Genomic DNA, 16,861 nt, shown 5'->3' with positions numbered 1-16,861 from the left:
AATAAGTAGTTTAATAGATGAGCATCAGTTACAGCATGAGGAGTTTGCTCATTTGCATATAATTTGCATATGTTTGCAAATTTTCGAAAATGCCTGATTTTCCAAAAAAGTCTTGGGGGCGAATGAGTTAATGCACAGTTACTAACGTACCTGGTTGTAATTATAAGCTATACACAAACTGACAAAGCTTTGATTGTAATTTATTCTTGATAATCAGCTGTTTGCAATGGAGTGTTTTGTTTATTTTGAGATTTAGTATATAGATAATCCCAACAGATGGAATTTCTTATAAATGTGACACTTTTTCTTAACTTACAGTATACACGTGGATATATGTACTGAATGCACATGTATATTTCATAACAATGTTTTATTTCATTTTACATGTATGAGGGGGATAGGACCTTTATCAGGACTCCAGGATCGGGTGTTTTTAAGCTCGGGATTTCAGGATTGACCCATTTGGGATCCAGGAACTCTTTTTTTTAAATTTCGGGATGTCAGGATTTTAATTTATTAAAATTCGGGACCTCAGGATTTCATGTTTTTAATTTCGGGATCAGGACCCCTCCTACACCATTATGTAAATAAACATATGCCTGCAGTTAAAAAAACTAACTGCCAGCAGAGATTTAAAGTACCTGTCTTTGAATGTGTACTTGGTTTTATGCCACTGTGCTTGGTTTTGCTGACTCACTCTTCCATACACACAAGCACAAAACACATATATAACGAAATTATTCTAGCACACTACAGAATGGTATTTAAGATCAGGGGGTGTATATTTATACTACTGGCTAATGAAAGTGAAAAAAAAGTGGATGCTTCACTACATTCATGTTAAAATCATTAAAAAAAAAGATTGTGTAAAAAGCAGACATAATTACATCTTTACTGAAAGTTGTGTCTTTATTATTCATCAACAACCTATATTACAAAACAAGTCATATTATATATTCAATTGTTTTATGAAATCTTTTCATTACATTGAACTTCACATGATTTAAGTGAAATGGAATAATTTGCCAGTCTTCATACATGTACAATGACATACATTATAATTATGAATATATATATATATATATATTTATGGGTTAAAGAATGAAAGAAGAGCAAACAAACATATTTTTATTAAGTTTGCTGTATATATACTGAACTGATATAAACCATGATGATTTTTTCATTCACTACACCAGTTCTCAAACATTTGAGTCACTGTGGCTTATGATGTTTGAAGTTTTTAACGACCTTGACTGGCTGTACAGCCCTTCGGCACAGTCAGTCATGAGAGCTCAGTTACCTAAAATGATAAAGTGAATGCATAATATTGTTATTTTACTACTACATTGTACATCTGTCCTATATTATAAACACCATTCCACAATATATGACCTACATTTTACACTTGAAAGATTTTGAAGTTTTAAGCTTTTATTATTTCAATCAACAGACTGCACTTTCACTTGTATAGGCAACACTATTCTCTAATATTTTAGGGACTGATTTTAAACTGGTGCTTCAGTTACTTGTTAAACTTTGCATTTTATCTGAGACATTTTGGTTGAAGTTGTATATATTTCAACTCAATAATAAATGTATCATTAGCTCATTCTATATTGTCTGGTCATTGTTATCCATATAAAAAATTCCAGGATGTTGATTATTTTTGGCCATATGTTTGTGACATCTTATCTACCCAAGTTATTTTTAGGGTGTATTTGTTGTGATGAACACTGTTTTTTGCAGCTATTTAAAAAGTTTAAAAAATAAATCCTGAATAGCGCTCCACTATTCTTAACTTTTGATTGAAACATAGTACTTTTAAATATTATTTAAAGTGTTATGCTATGTACCCAATATCTATCTATAGCTAATATTCAGTACATAAAAGAGGAAAACTTATGAATATTAATATTCTTAAATATGATATGCCTTTCATAAAATAATTACAAGTTTTGGAATGACCTTTGTTAAGACAGATGGATGTTTTTGTGTGTCGGAATTTTAAAAACCAGCTGTCTACAGTTAACATAAAAACCAGGTGCCCTTAGTCGTGTCATAGAATTTGAATATGAGTGAATTGTCATAGAAATAAAATTGTGGTCTTTCACCTGGATGAACTTTACTTTAAACCATATCAACTGGTATTGGTGAAAAACTATAGTGATGGATAAGTTAGCAATATTTCTCATCTGTCTTTTGATCAAACAAACATGTATAAAGTTGTGGAAAGTGGTTTATTCATGCAATTACATTTAAGATCTATTAAAGAACAACTACCGTTGGGAATATGTTGGATGATAAGCCTATTGAAGAATTTGGGATTGATTGTTCCCATTGCCATCACAAATATTTCTTACATATTCATGATTAGAAAATTTTAATGATCAGTATGATGTAAAACTTACAGAAAAATGACTTTTTCCCCATACTAGCCATGTCCTTTTTGATAAAAAAAAAATATAAGATTATTGATAATAGGCTTGAACAAAGCTGCTTTAATTTGTTCTTCATGGTAGTTTATCTAAAAACTATGCTCTCACTTGGAAACAGTCTTCTCTGAAAGCACCGATCTGTTGGAACTAGGCTTATTTATATGGTGGGTCTCATTGGGGTCTAAGCGTGACGCAGGATTGGCGATTTTTTGTAAGCTTGACACGTGAAAGTCAAATTATTGTGCTGTGAAAACGGTAAATGAAGTCTAGCGGGACACGTGAAATTACAAAAAAAATTTGAATAGCTTACATACATAGTGTACAGGAATCTCACAAAACAGTAAGCGGGATCCGGGATCAGACCCCCCAATGAGACCCCCTATATGTAAAGGAATGTTTCTGAAATATTTTTACTTTTTCTGTATTATGTTGGATATCATCCCCATAATTATGTGTGTGAAAAATTTTTCTTGGGTCAGATTCATGTATTTTAATAAGAGACAAAGGGAATGACACTGGTTCCTTAAAGCCTTTTGTCTGATGTAGGTAGGTTTTTTTCTTGTGATGGTTTAGTTTTAAAAGGTAGAAAAAAACTTATCTTTTACAAACTATGTGTATTTTAATAGGATGTTGTAGTTTGAGATTTACTAGGTTTTAAAACTTTAAATTCAAAAAGGCCATTGAACAATATTTATCAGTGGTGACCTGAATCAAGTCTAGAAATATCTAATCATTATTTGATTAAACCTTACTGGTATCTTACAATCTTTAGATTTGCAAAATCAATTTGATTTGACCATCTGCCTATATTTGACCATTGGAAGTGGACATAGCTTTGGTCTGACACAGCTAAGATTTGTAGGGGCATTCAACTACCTGTTGATAGGATAGCCTTTGGTCATTGTGATATCTTAACAATGATTTGTTCATTGCTTTGGGGCCTGATCATCTCTTTGTTTGCTTTTCAATCAGAACATTTTCAAATTTATGGCCAACGTTAATTGCAAATTCACATTCACAAATTGACAAGCATACATACATTGTATTCATACCAGCACGACTGACTCTAATGCACATGTATACTGATATGGTGTGGTTCCTTAAAAATAAAATTGAGAAATAAAATTAATATGTTGTGGTTCCTTAGATTGCCTAAATTTTATTTATTTATTCATAATTATCAAGCCTTTTTTCACAGTCTCCATCTTCAATAGTGAATGAAAGAAAGAAAGTATAATCAAATTTTAAAAGTCAAAATATATAGTTATCATTGGTGGCCTTCAGCTGTTATCTGCTCTTTGGTCGGGTTGTTGTATCTTTGACATTCTCCATTTCCATTCTCAATTTTACTAAGTTCAAAAAACATTGTCAAGAAAATAAACTTGATTCAGAATGACTTTTTCACAAAAACTAAGGTTAGTCAGGATTACAAACTTATGAAATTGTTAACACAACCACAAACTTAATTTAAAATATTCTTGTTTATAACAAAGCCTTAGCACTCTCAGATTATATTTGAACAAGCTTCCATTCATCTTGAGAAATATTTATGATTTATTAACTGAATCACTGATATCTAAGGACATTTACAATAGATGGCTGATAGAGCAAGGTTTAAGAGCTTGTGTAATAAACAGGTATAACTCAGGTGCAATAAACTGGTACCCTCACCTGTATTTTATTCAGTAATTTCCTGGCACCTGTTGCCATCAGGTAACAGCTGCTGTCATCAATGTCAAAATTTATTATCAAGGTAGCATTCCTACACAAATTTAATGTAAAAAATTATAAAAAAAAAAGCCATATGTTTATATTTAGTGTGTATGAACGAGATTAAAAGTATTTACATTTTTATACGACCGCAAAATTTGAAAAATTTTTCGTCGTATATTGCTATCACGTTGGTGTCGTCATCGTCGTCGTCGTCGTCCGAATACTTTTAGTTTTCGCACTCTAACTTTAGTACAAGTGAATGGAAATCTATGAAATTTTAACACAAGGTTTATGACCACAAAAGGAAGGTTGGTATTGATTTTGGGAGTTTTGGTCCCAACATTTTAGGAATTAGGGGCCAAAAAGGGTCCAAATAAGCATTTTCTTGGTTTTCGCACTATAACTTTAGATTAAGTTAATAGAAATCTATGAAATTTTGACACAAGGTTTATGACCACAAAAGAACGGTTGGGATTGATTTTGGGAGTTTTGGTTTCAACAGTTTAGGAATTAGGGGCCAAAAAAGGGCCCAAATAAGCATTATTCTTGGTTTTCGCACAATAACTTTAGTTTAAGTAAATAGAAATCAATGAAATTTAAACACAATGTTAATGACTACAAAAGGAAGGTTGGTATTGATTTTGGGAGTTTAGGTCCCAACAGTTTAGGAATTAGGGGCCAAAAAGGGACCCAAATAAGCATTTTTCTTGGTTTTCGCACCATAACGTTAGTATAAGTAAATAGAAATCTATGAAATTTAAACACAAGGTTTATGACCATAAAAGGAAGGTTGGTATTGATTTTGGGAGTTTTGGTCCCAACAGAATAAGGGGCCCAAAGGGTCCAAAATTAAACTTTGTTTGATTTCATCAAAATTGAATAATTGGGGTTCTTTGATATGCCGAATCTAACTGTCATGACTGTGTATGTAGATTCTTAACTTTTGGTCCCGTTTTCAAATTGGTCTACATTAAGGTCCAAAGGGTCCAAAATTAAACTTAGTTTGATTTTGACAAAAAATGAATCAGTTAGGTTCTTTGATATGCTGAATCTAAAAATGTACTTAGATTCTTGATTATTGGCCCAGTTTTCAAGTTGGTCCAAATCGGGGTCCAAAATTAAACTTTGTTTGATTTCATCAAAAATTGAATAAATGGGGTTCTTTGATATACCAAATCTAACTGTGTATGTAGATTCTTCATTTTTGGTCCTGTTTTCAAATTGGTCTACACTAAAGTCCAAAGGGTCCAAAATTAAACTTTTTTTAACAAAAATTGAAATCTTGGGGTTCTTTGATATGCTGAATCCAAAAATGTACTTAGATTTTTTATTATGGGCCCAGTTTTCAAGTTGGTCCAAATCAGGATCTAAAATTATTATATTAAGTATTGTGCAATAGCAAGTCTTTTCAATTGCACAGTATTGCGCAATGGCAAGAAATATCTAATTGCACAATATTGTGAAATAGCAAATTTTTTTTTAATTAGAGTTATCTTTCTTTGTCCAGAATAGTAAGCAAGAAATATCTAATTGCAAAATATTGTGCAATAGCAAGATTTTTTTTTAATTGGAGTTATCTTTCTTTGTCCAGAATCAACTTAAATCTTTGTTATATACAATATACAATGTATATTCACTTTTTACTACCAACTGATAAATTAAAATAATCTTTACCATTCAGTGATAACAAGCAGTTTTTTTACATCTTAATATTTTATGATGTATTTAAATGAGTAGTTATTGTTGCAAACTCCATTAGAAATTTTAATTGAGATTAGTTTTGGAATAAGGGAAAGGGGGATGTGATTAAAAAAATTGGGTTCAATTTTTCTCATTTGAAATTTCATAAATAAAAAAGAAAATTTCTTCAAACATTTTTTTGAGAGGATTAATATTCAACAGCATAGTGAATTGCTCTAACAGAAAACAAAAATTTTAAGTTCATTAGAACACATTCATTCTGTGTCAGAAACCTATGCTGTGTCAACTATTTAATCACAATCCAAATTTAGAGCTGAATCGAGCTTGAATGTTGTGTCCATACTTGCCCCAACCGTTCAGGGTTCAACCTCTGCGGTCGTATAAAGCTACGCCCTGCGGAGCATCTGGTTTTTGGTGAAATATTTTGAAGATTATGAATATAAAAAAAAAGAATGTAGGACAGAAAGTCACAGGACAAAAAGTCACAGACAAAAAGTCACGGACAAAAAGTCACAGGACAAAAAGTCACAACTCATTTTTTCTGATTATTTTCTTTCAATAAAAAATGCTTATTTTTACAAAAACATTTTTGTATTTTTCTTGAAGTATTGTATATTAACCAACTTTGTAAGCAAAATTTATCAAAAAAATATCAAAGATGATCAAATAATTGTTAAGAAAACAAAATGTCAAAGTAGATTGGCACTTAAATGGCTTCATGGTGCCAAGAAATATGTCCTTTGCAGGATTAAAATTAAATAAATCTTCATTTTTAAAGTGAAATGATAAATATCATTTACTTTAATATGAATATATTTATTAAAAAGTAAATATTTTAAGATATTTTTCTTATATATTCAAACAATTGTCAAAAAATTATTTGTGACTTTTTGTCCTGTGACTTTTTGTCCTATCAAATTTGTGACTTTATGTCCTGTGACTTTTTGTCCTGTGACTTTCTGTCCGTTTACCAAAAAGAAGATGTGGTATGATTGCCATTGAGACAACTCTCCACAACAGACCAAAAGATACAGAAATTGACAGCTATAGGTCGCTGTACATTCTTCAACAATGAGCATGTACCATACAGCACAAGTCTGAAGTTGGTTATTTTGAGAATTTCTGTTATCCTTCTTAGCTCACCTTGCTCAAACGGTCAAGCGAACTTTTCTCATCTTTAAATGGCTTCTGCTGTTGTTGGGGTCAGTTGATATACTTTTGAAATCAACCTAATCACCCCACATTTTGTTAAGCTAGAAAGAGAAAAAATATAGCAGGAAAGGTAAGATTAATGCTGAATTTTCAGCTCTGTCTTTAATACCAGCATTTTGACATGATGAAAACAAACCTGGCCAATTTAAAGATTTTGGTAAGATAGTGACAGTATTTTTATCATTGATTACATTGGCACAAAATAAAGTGTTATTACAGAAAACAAACAGACCCAAAAAAGTGTACTTTTTATTGTAAAGAATGTTTTGTGAAATGTTGAGAAAACAGACAGATAATAACTTATATCATTTTACAAACAATTAAAAAATTGCCAGAACTTTGTACAAGTAACATGATGTGCAAACTAATTATATCTAACCAAACATTACTACCATATTTTGTCGGGGTTTTTCTTTATCCTGACATCTGAAGAAATTACTTGACCCTTAGTAGTACTTAACTGTACCTGTAGCATTAAAAATAACAATGACTGGTTCTGATTAGACAAAACATACATAGACAGGCAGGTGTTAATCAAATAAAGAAAACTTTAACAATTAAATTAGAATACTTATGTTAAAATAAATTTGTATTTGTAATCTCTGTTGACATTTGGATTGAGCAGGAACAGGTAATTAAGATGATCAAAGGAATTTTACCTGATAACACCTTTATTTTACCTGAAAAATAAACTAACAGTTTATCTACAAACCAATTTAAACAGACAGTTAACTGTTTACTGGCCATCTGTTAAGATTTTGATAGAGAGGAAATAAAAATATTTATGAAATAGAGATTTAGAGATTTACCACTTGTTGAAAATTTACTTTTTTCGCTTGTAAGTTATTGCCAGTTGTATTTTTAGTTTTTCGTCAATGACATCATCCATGGATTGTATACAACAAACATCTTAACACTTTGCCGTCAACTAAAAGATATTCAACCAATGAAAAATATTGCTAGACTTTTAAAGACCCTTGCTGTATACATATAGAAGATATTGGCAACCTTGGAAACAAATTTCCTGTACAAACTTTTTCATCTCTAGGACATACAGTTATTTGTACAGAATCCACCCAGTTTAATGGCCATGTTTGGTCTGTTTTCCTTGTAAATTGTCTGCTTCTTGTCTGTTTACAAATTACATGGTCTAACTTTAAACTGTTTTCAAGTTAGTCGAGATAGAAATCCTGATGCAAATATATTACCAATTTTTCATTACCCGATAATTTACAATTTAATTTTAAAAATATACACCATTTCGTAAAGAAAAAACAGTATGCAAAATTAGCAGATTTTGATATTTCTTTAAATCCTTTATTATAATTGATATTTTAGGTTTCAGGCTAAATAAATAATGAAAAAAATGGTTAAAGAGAATATCATTGACTACCTCTGGTTTACCAGTACAAAAATTCTGTTGTATAATTGTTTTTCCAGAAGAGTTGTGAAGTGTTTATTTTGTGAAAACAGTTTTTGTAGTAGTTTGCTTAAAAGTGAAGTGTCAGTTTCTTTCCTATATACTTTCCTACATGTTTCATAGATACTTAAATCATCATTTCAAAACCAATAAAAATGTTTAGAGTTTTCAAATCTTATGATTATTGAACAGCAATTTGACATTGTGCTTACCATACTGCTGAATTGTTTCAGTATGAAAAGTATAATTGTAAGAGGTACTTTCATCAAGGTACCGTAGAATTGTTATTGGATGGGTCAAAAGTTATTTTTGTAGCAGGATTGAGATATTTTCCCGGGCCCCCCCTTTTTGGGAAAAAATTTGGTTGCTTATATAGGGAATCATTGAAGCGTGACTGGAGCGGGCCCCCTCTTAGGTCAGTCAGTGGGCCCCCACTTATGAAAATTTCTGGATCCGCCACTGTTTTCCTATAATACTTAGCTTCTTAGTTTGAGTTTTAATAAAAATTACGTAAGAATCAGCTTAGACTAGGCATCAGGTTCACTATAATAGCATGAGCAAAGGAGATAAAGCTAATACTATCCTTCTGGGGATATATGTTGAAGACACTGTTTTATGCAACAAATACATTAGAACCAGAACTATTTGATAGATTTAAAAGATGCTATTTCATATCTTTGTGCTACACAAGGGTGAATGGTTAACAGATACAGTTAACTCTTGTTGTCTTGAAATTGTTAGCTAAAAAATTTGGAATAAATATGTATTTCAACTCCCTAATAAGTGTAATTCAGATTATCTATAACCAAATATATGGTCCCAATTGAAATGAATTGAAATTTTCCCTTGTCCTGAAGTTTGTTCAATCTAAATTTGTGTATTTCATCTCCTAATGAGTTAACATTGGATGAGTTAAAATTGCTGTTGTCTCCAACCAAATTTATTGTCCTCTGAATAACAAAATCATTTATATTGTGTTTGTTATCTTGAACCAATATAGTTGTAACTGGGACTGTAAATTCTCATGCCGATACTCTCTGTTAGTGGTTTGTAACAACAGTACTTTGGGTCCACAGCAACTGGTCCACAGTTTGTTTTAACAAGCTAAATTTCTCTGATTTTTTTTTATCAACCACTAATGCATACCCTTAAAACTTATTGTTTAATTTGTTTTTTATCCTTAACATGCTTAATATGCATGAAATATTTGCCACTGAACAACAGCATCAGTTTATCTTTTCTTGATGAAAGACACCAATCCATGTTGTAAGATATAATATGAAAATAAAGTCCATGTCATAGAAGTAAATAGGCTACTAATACTAAGGTTTAGTAAATTACTGTGGTATGTGATTTATTTGAATTGTTAGACTTGCTAATGAATCTTTAGTACTAGTATAGTGATAAGTAAAAACACAAAAATACTGAACTCCGAGGAAAATTCAAAAAGGAAAATCAAAAATCAAAAGGCAAAATCAAAAGTCCAAACACATCAAACGAATGGATAACAACTGTCATATTCCTGACTTGGTACAGGCATTTTCTAATGTAGAAAATGGTGGATTGAACCTGGTTTTATAGCTAGCTAAACCTCTCACTTGTATGACAGTCGCATCAAATTCCATTACATTGTCAACGATGCATGAACAAAACAAACATACTCAAAGAGTAAAAATGTCAAAAATAGGGGTACAACAGTCAATATTGTGTTATCATCTTAATATCACTACATAAACAACAAATGTAAGAAAGTAGCACAAAAAGGCATACATCAAATTTAACATTCTCATTTTGCTTTTCTTATACGGCTGAATTTATCTATGTAAAGTCTACCCATAAATGATAGAAGGTTTTCATTACTGGTGTAAAATTGCGCGTTTGAAATTCGCACAGGTAGACATAAAAATAATTTTGTCGTATGACGGCATACATAAATGCAGACTCACGTAAAGTAGATATAACAAAAAACAGACTTACAGTAAAAATAATAAATAAAATAATGGTGTGGTTCAAAGTATGACGGGACACATAAGTACAGTTTCACGTCAAATACGGCTGAATTTATCTATGTAAAGTCTACCCATAAATGATAGAAGGTTTTCATTACTGGTGTAAAATTGCGCGTTTGAAATTCGCACAGGTAGACATAAAAATAATTTTGTCGTATGACGGCATACATAAATGCAGACTCACGTAAAGTAGATATAACAAAAACCAGATTTAACAGTAAAAGTAATAATAATAAATAAAATAATGGTGTGGTTCAAAGTATGACGGGATACATAAGTACAGTTTCACGTCAAATGTATATCATAAAAAACAGACTAAACAGAAAAAGTAGTCTTATTGAATAAAATACTTTAGTCATTCATAGTATGTCAAGATCCTTAAGTAAAAGTAATATCAATAAATGAAATAATTTTGCCGTTCAAAGTATGTGGTTTTACGTAACCACAGAGTCACTTCAAATGAATATCTAAAAAAGACATATAAAAGAATACTATAATATGTAATTAAGATGATAACAAACGTCAGTACGCAAAATCTATACTTCAAGACCATCTTGTATTATTTGTGAAGTTGATACGGAATATTCTCCCCCTTTTTTCTTTTTTTTCCACATCAATGTTCCTCTACATTGGTCTAGTCCATGCCATTATATTTATTCAGATGTATGCTATATTTTCACAGAGCTTTGTAAATATCAGTAGCTCTTAATAATGCCTAATATAGATTAATTATGCCATAAACATACTTATAACATTATTCTGGATGACAGTTAGAGGGGGGTGACCCATTAATCTACAATAAACAGTGTTTATTACACTGGGGAATAGGGCAATTTGTATATCACACACCATATTTATTACACAACACAGTGATAATGTTATAAATATTATTGTAAGTAAACAGTAATTAAGCAGTAAAAGCATTACTATCTGTTTGATAATAGTATATAAAGTGTATACTACAGTTGTAGTCAACTACCCATAATTTGCTCAAATGTTGTAAATTATTTTCAACCTAGTGGGAGGTGGGTATCTCTCAATACTGTAAATTCAGAAATTATTGCGTGCATTTATTATTGCGATTTTGTCATTTTACACTTGAATGCGATTTTAATTTTTACGATTTTGAGAAAAGTCATGCTTAATTCAGTTAAAATATTACAAAATGCGAGTTTTAATTATTGCGTTAACAACTCAGTCGCATTATTCGCAATAATAAAAACCTCGCAATAATTTCTGAATTTACAGTATCTATAAATAGAAGTATTTTAAAAATACCGTCATTGAACAGTTTCCATATAGATAGACATAGAAGGGAGAAGAAAGACACAAAACTTTTTTAAAGAGTCTACTATTTTCATGTTACTGTAAAACAAATGCTTGCTTTCTATTAAACCATAGATAAATGTGTCATTTGATGAAGAGGTTGCTGTACAAATCACTTAAGTTATAGGGTTCAAAGTTCAAGGATTAAGAAGACTAATTTAGTTGGTACATAGGCATTTTTCTTAGTCCTTAAAGAGTTCTTAGTCTGGAAGCATAATATAAACACTTTATGTAATTTATACGTGTTTCTCGTTTTTTTATTTTATATCGATTAGACCGTTGGTTTTCCCGTTTGAATGGTTTTACGCTAGTCATTTTGGGGCCCTTTATAGCTTGTTGTTCGGTGTGAGCCAAGACGCCGTGTTGAAGGACGTACATTGACCTATAATGGTTTACTTTTTTTAAATTGTTATTTGGATGGAGGGTTGTCTCATTGGCACTCACACCACATCTTCCTATATCTACTTTGTGTCTATCCAATTTGATGGGCTACACAAATGTTTTATTAATTATATGTATTTATAAAATTATATATAAAGAACATAAGAGAAATGCCTCTTAGTGAGTCACTTTCCAAAAATGATGTTTCAAAGATATTAGAGCTTTATTTTTGATATGCATATGCATGATTTCTTATATAGGTGTCCGGGTGATATTTTAAAGATTCACAGAATATTGGTTTGATTGTTGTTAATTGAAATAGGAAGAGGGTGTCTGTTTTCGAGTGAAAGAAATACAGTTGAAATATATGATCAAAATTTAGAATGACAAAAACTGAATTATAACTTCACTTATATGGCTGAAACATATATCAAAATTTATTTGTTTTTGTTTAGACAATATTTGTGTCTTTCATATCCATATGTTGCCATTTTAGATGATTTGTGTATGGGTTTGTATGTATGTGTGTACCCTACCAGTGTTGCAGCCCTACTTACAGGTCACACACTTTTTTCTTTTATTCATGTAAATAGAAATATATGTATATTTTACAGGTGTCCTCAAAGTTATATAGGTACCTACTGTGAGTTAGATAATCCTTGTGGTCCAAGTCTTGATCTTTGTATGAATGATGGAACCTGTACTGTAATACAAGCTGGGGGAATCAAGGCAAGATGTGATTGTAAATTAGGTAGATATTATTGAGAAACTTTTATACAATGAAGATCACTAGATTTAAAGTATAAAAACTGCTTAGCACAGAAAATTTAATTGGTGCAAAGGAGCATAAAAAATAATTAGCACAGAAAAACATGATACATTAATATAGGCACAGAAAGTCAGATCACTTATAGACCAGAAAAGCATGATCACTTTAAAACATCGAAAATTTACTTATTTACACAAAGAACAGAAAAAATATGTCACTGTATTCTGTTCCATAGACAATGCACGCCTTATTATACATGTAGGGAGTACTGTAGATTTAAAGATGATTGCATGAACTTATAATTTCCATTCAAGGTACTCAGCCAAAATGTGAGCTTGCATATATTACACACAAAAAAAGGGTTAACATGAAACACTTTTAAACAGCAACAGAAAGTCACAGGAACATTGATACCCTCGTTTACATAAAAACTTGTCTTTCCACGACTTCCATGCTTTCATTTGTGGAGTTTGTTATAAATAAACCCTAATAGACTATATCTTGTTCCTATTTCATGGTTTAAAATTTAGTCAACCTCTGATCTTGCCAGAAATATTAGATTTTGGTGTAAAACTAAATATATATAAACTTAATTTATACTAACATATTTAGGCAATTAGAAAATGGAAAAAGCAAATGCAATTAACAACAAGCTTAAGGTAATCTCAAAACCAATATTATGGTATCTTAAGTCCAAAATTATTAACAGAATATATGGAAACATGATAGCAACTAATGGTTGAGAAAGAGTTTCCAATAGACATTGATCTGACTTTGTGAAGCCCCTTCATACACAGTCAAGTTGACTTGTATCAGTGACTAATTTAATCCAACTGTGCAAAAATTAAACTGTGCAAAACATGTCTTTGTCTGACAAATGCTATTAGTTAGAGCTATTATTAAGTACATTCATTCATCAGATAGATATAGACATGGATGTTAAATGTTTTGATATGAAGATTAGGAACAACATAATAATTAAAACAACATGGTGGCGAGAATTAGTATGAAATGTACAATAGAAATAAGAAAATGAAGACAAATTCAGTTAATTGATAAAAGCAACCCCCCCCCCCCCCCAAAAAAAAAAAGGGAAAACTCAATATTTTATTCATGTCCTGTGTTCAAATTCAAATTGTTTTACGTTTTACCTGATCCTTACTTGAAAACTTTTGTTTTATTATTATTTACAATGAAGCTTATTTGTATATTATTTCAGGATTCAATGGAACTCTTTGTGAATTTGTAGTTCCTGGCAGTATTTGTTATAACAATCCATGTCAACATCAGGGAACATGTCGAAATACTCATTCTTTAGCTCATTATATTTGTACATGTCCAAGTGGATATACAGGTAATATAATTTCAAGTCAATTAGAGTTGTCTTTCTTTCTCTAGTTCTAGTTTATTTAAGGGAGATAATCGAAATTGGTTTGTCAGTTTGTATTTTATAATTGAGTTATCGTCCCTACAACATTCATTTCTTTGAATGAATAGTTTGAAGTCATATAGGGTTTTGAAGAAAAGGATAAAGATACACACACACAAAGTAAAAAAATAAAACAAATTCAAACAAATTGTGACTTGGATTGAGAGTTGTCTCATTGGCACTCATATCACATCTTCTTCTATCTAAACACTAATTATGAATAAAGAAACATATTCAAATCTTAATTTAAACACATGAAAATACAATATACATATATATTTATATCAGCAAGACATAAAAAGTAACTGTTATATGTGGTAAGTTAAATAATCTTAAAAAAGATTTAACAAAATAACTATATTTTAGGAAAAAATTGTGAATATATTGATTATTGTGAAAAGCAGCCATGTCGTAATGATGGAACATGTGACTCTCTGGAGGATGGGTATAGGTGCAGCTGTACTCATGGGTACAAGGGACCAACATGTATGTCTGATGTAGACGAATGTGCAGAGACCCCAGGACTATGTCAAAATGGTGGACAATGTGATAATAGAATTGGTTCTTACATGTAAGTGCTGAAATGTATAGTAATATTTACCTGATCTTTTCCTCAAGTTCCTCACCTTAAAGGATGTTAGAGATATTTGATGCTCAGAATTTCTTGGATACAATTTTTGTGCTTTCCTTCAATCAAACGATTAGTAGATCATCATTTTGTATTTTATTCAGACGAAAAATGAAATTTAAATACCATTACAGCCAATTTAAGGTGCACCATGAACATTTTCAACTAGTGATTTTGATCACTTTCATTTACAGATTATAATTCAAACACATTTCACACTGTTGTAACAGATTTGTAAATATTTATCTACATAGATGACTTATTTCTGTATAGCAAGCCTTTTTCTACTTAGTCAGTTTTGTCAGATTAGAAAAGTTCATATGAAAATAGTTAAAGAAATAAAACTTAAATTGTTTAGGCTTGTGAATTAAATTGTTAAAGATGGTGGTCTGATGGTCTGTATACTTTTGATGATTCCCACTTAATTGTTTTACAGTTATGAGTTTTAACCGGGAAAAAATGGGAATGTTTTCTTTCAAATACAGTAATTTCTCACATGTGATGCAAGAATAAAATTGAGAATGGAAATGGGGAATGTGTCAAAGAGACAACAACCTGACCATAGAACAGACAACAAGAATGCTTTCTTCTTAATTTTAGAAAATATTGATACTTATACTTTTTTGAATATTTTTATTTATGTCTGTCCAGAGTTATAGAACTTATATCATAAAATATAGCAAAAATGTTAGCCATAAAACCCTGTTATCACTATCAAGGTATTCCATCAAAAATTTGTTCAAAGAAGGCTGTAAACAAGAAAACTTGGTCAAAGTCATCTGTTGTCAATATCAAAGTTTTTCTGGTAGAAAATTATCCATACTGAATAGTTTTAAAAAAAAAGTTTTCTGTTAAGGTTAAATGAGTTGTCTTATAGGGCTACTTTTCTAGTCAATATTAAAATTTACTTGATAACTTGATAAAACGAAATTAAATGTTTTCAAAAACTTCATAATACTTTTATAATAATAGCTGTGGACAGATGTTACATGAGCTCATTGTTCATACCTCATCAATTTATTAGTTGTGTTTGATTAGTTTCTTTTTTTATTGTTATTGCATTAAATTCTTTATTATAAATATAAACAATTAATCACTTGATAAATCAGAATTTACTAAAATTGTTATCCTCTGTCAAAAGGTCAGTTGGTGTTGTAAGTTCACCTTTTATAAATAAATCTTCACTCAGTTAAAGACATTCTCTATGAACATGATGAAAACAAATATATCCAAATAAAATATTCACATGGAAATTGAAAAAAATAACGCCTTTTGATGTTGTGACTGCCACATGTAATTTTTTCAGCATTTTTTCATTTTAACCTAGACTATTTTCTCCTCTTAAAATTCTACTTTTTGAAAATATATTTTCCAATAAAATTAGAAAAATTCACTTTTACAAAGAATCTATTATCAGGATGTCTGGTAATTAGATATATCATGTACATGTATCACCTGACAAACCAGGTAATTTATTTTTTATTCTGTCTATCATTATATTATGAATTATTAATGGGACATTGGTGTTTTCGGACAAAATGAATTGTTAGATAATTAAATAACATATTTTGACCTTAGGGGTCACCTGTCAAATGTCCTGTTTTTTTTTCCTGGCTATATATTTTGTTGATTTAGCATGTACTATATCACAGAAATGCCAACTGTTTTCTTTCAATTTTTTTTTCTCCTTTAAATATTTTGATGACAGGCATTAACAGATATGCACTGCTGCTAAAACTTTTTATATCATTATCTTTCAAATGCACATTGCTGAAGAAGATACTGACACAAGCCATAAAAAATTGCTAATGAGTGCAGCCAAAAAAAATTAAAGTTAT

General features: G+C 30.5%; 1 protein-coding gene and 1 long non-coding RNA gene across 2 annotated transcripts in view; one reads left to right on the top strand and one right to left on the bottom strand.

The window, feature by feature from the left end:
- The window catches only part of LOC143064283 (uncharacterized), a 67,932-nt gene that overhangs the window by 4,300 nt on the left and 46,771 nt on the right, over positions 1–16,861 (top strand). Inside the window, exons 3-5 of the mRNA XM_076237016.1 lie at positions 12,812–12,948; positions 14,186–14,320; positions 14,762–14,966. Coding sequence (XP_076093131.1) covers positions 12,812–12,948; positions 14,186–14,320; positions 14,762–14,966 — 477 coding nt within the window. The remainder of the gene's footprint in view (positions 1–12,811; positions 12,949–14,185; positions 14,321–14,761; positions 14,967–16,861) is intronic.
- Positions 1,116–7,113, bottom strand: LOC143064296 (uncharacterized). The gene is made up of 3 exons (XR_012975216.1): positions 6,993–7,113; positions 3,475–3,534; positions 1,116–1,300 (listed from the first exon to the last, which is right to left on the bottom strand). It is a non-coding gene; the product is annotated as an uncharacterized LOC143064296 (long non-coding RNA).

This window comes from Mytilus galloprovincialis, chromosome 2 (genome assembly GCF_965363235.1).
Source record: "Mytilus galloprovincialis chromosome 2, xbMytGall1.hap1.1, whole genome shotgun sequence".
Classification (NCBI taxonomy): Eukaryota; Metazoa; Mollusca; class Bivalvia; order Mytilida; family Mytilidae; genus Mytilus; species Mytilus galloprovincialis.
This window is presented reverse-complemented; position numbering and strand designations above follow the sequence as displayed.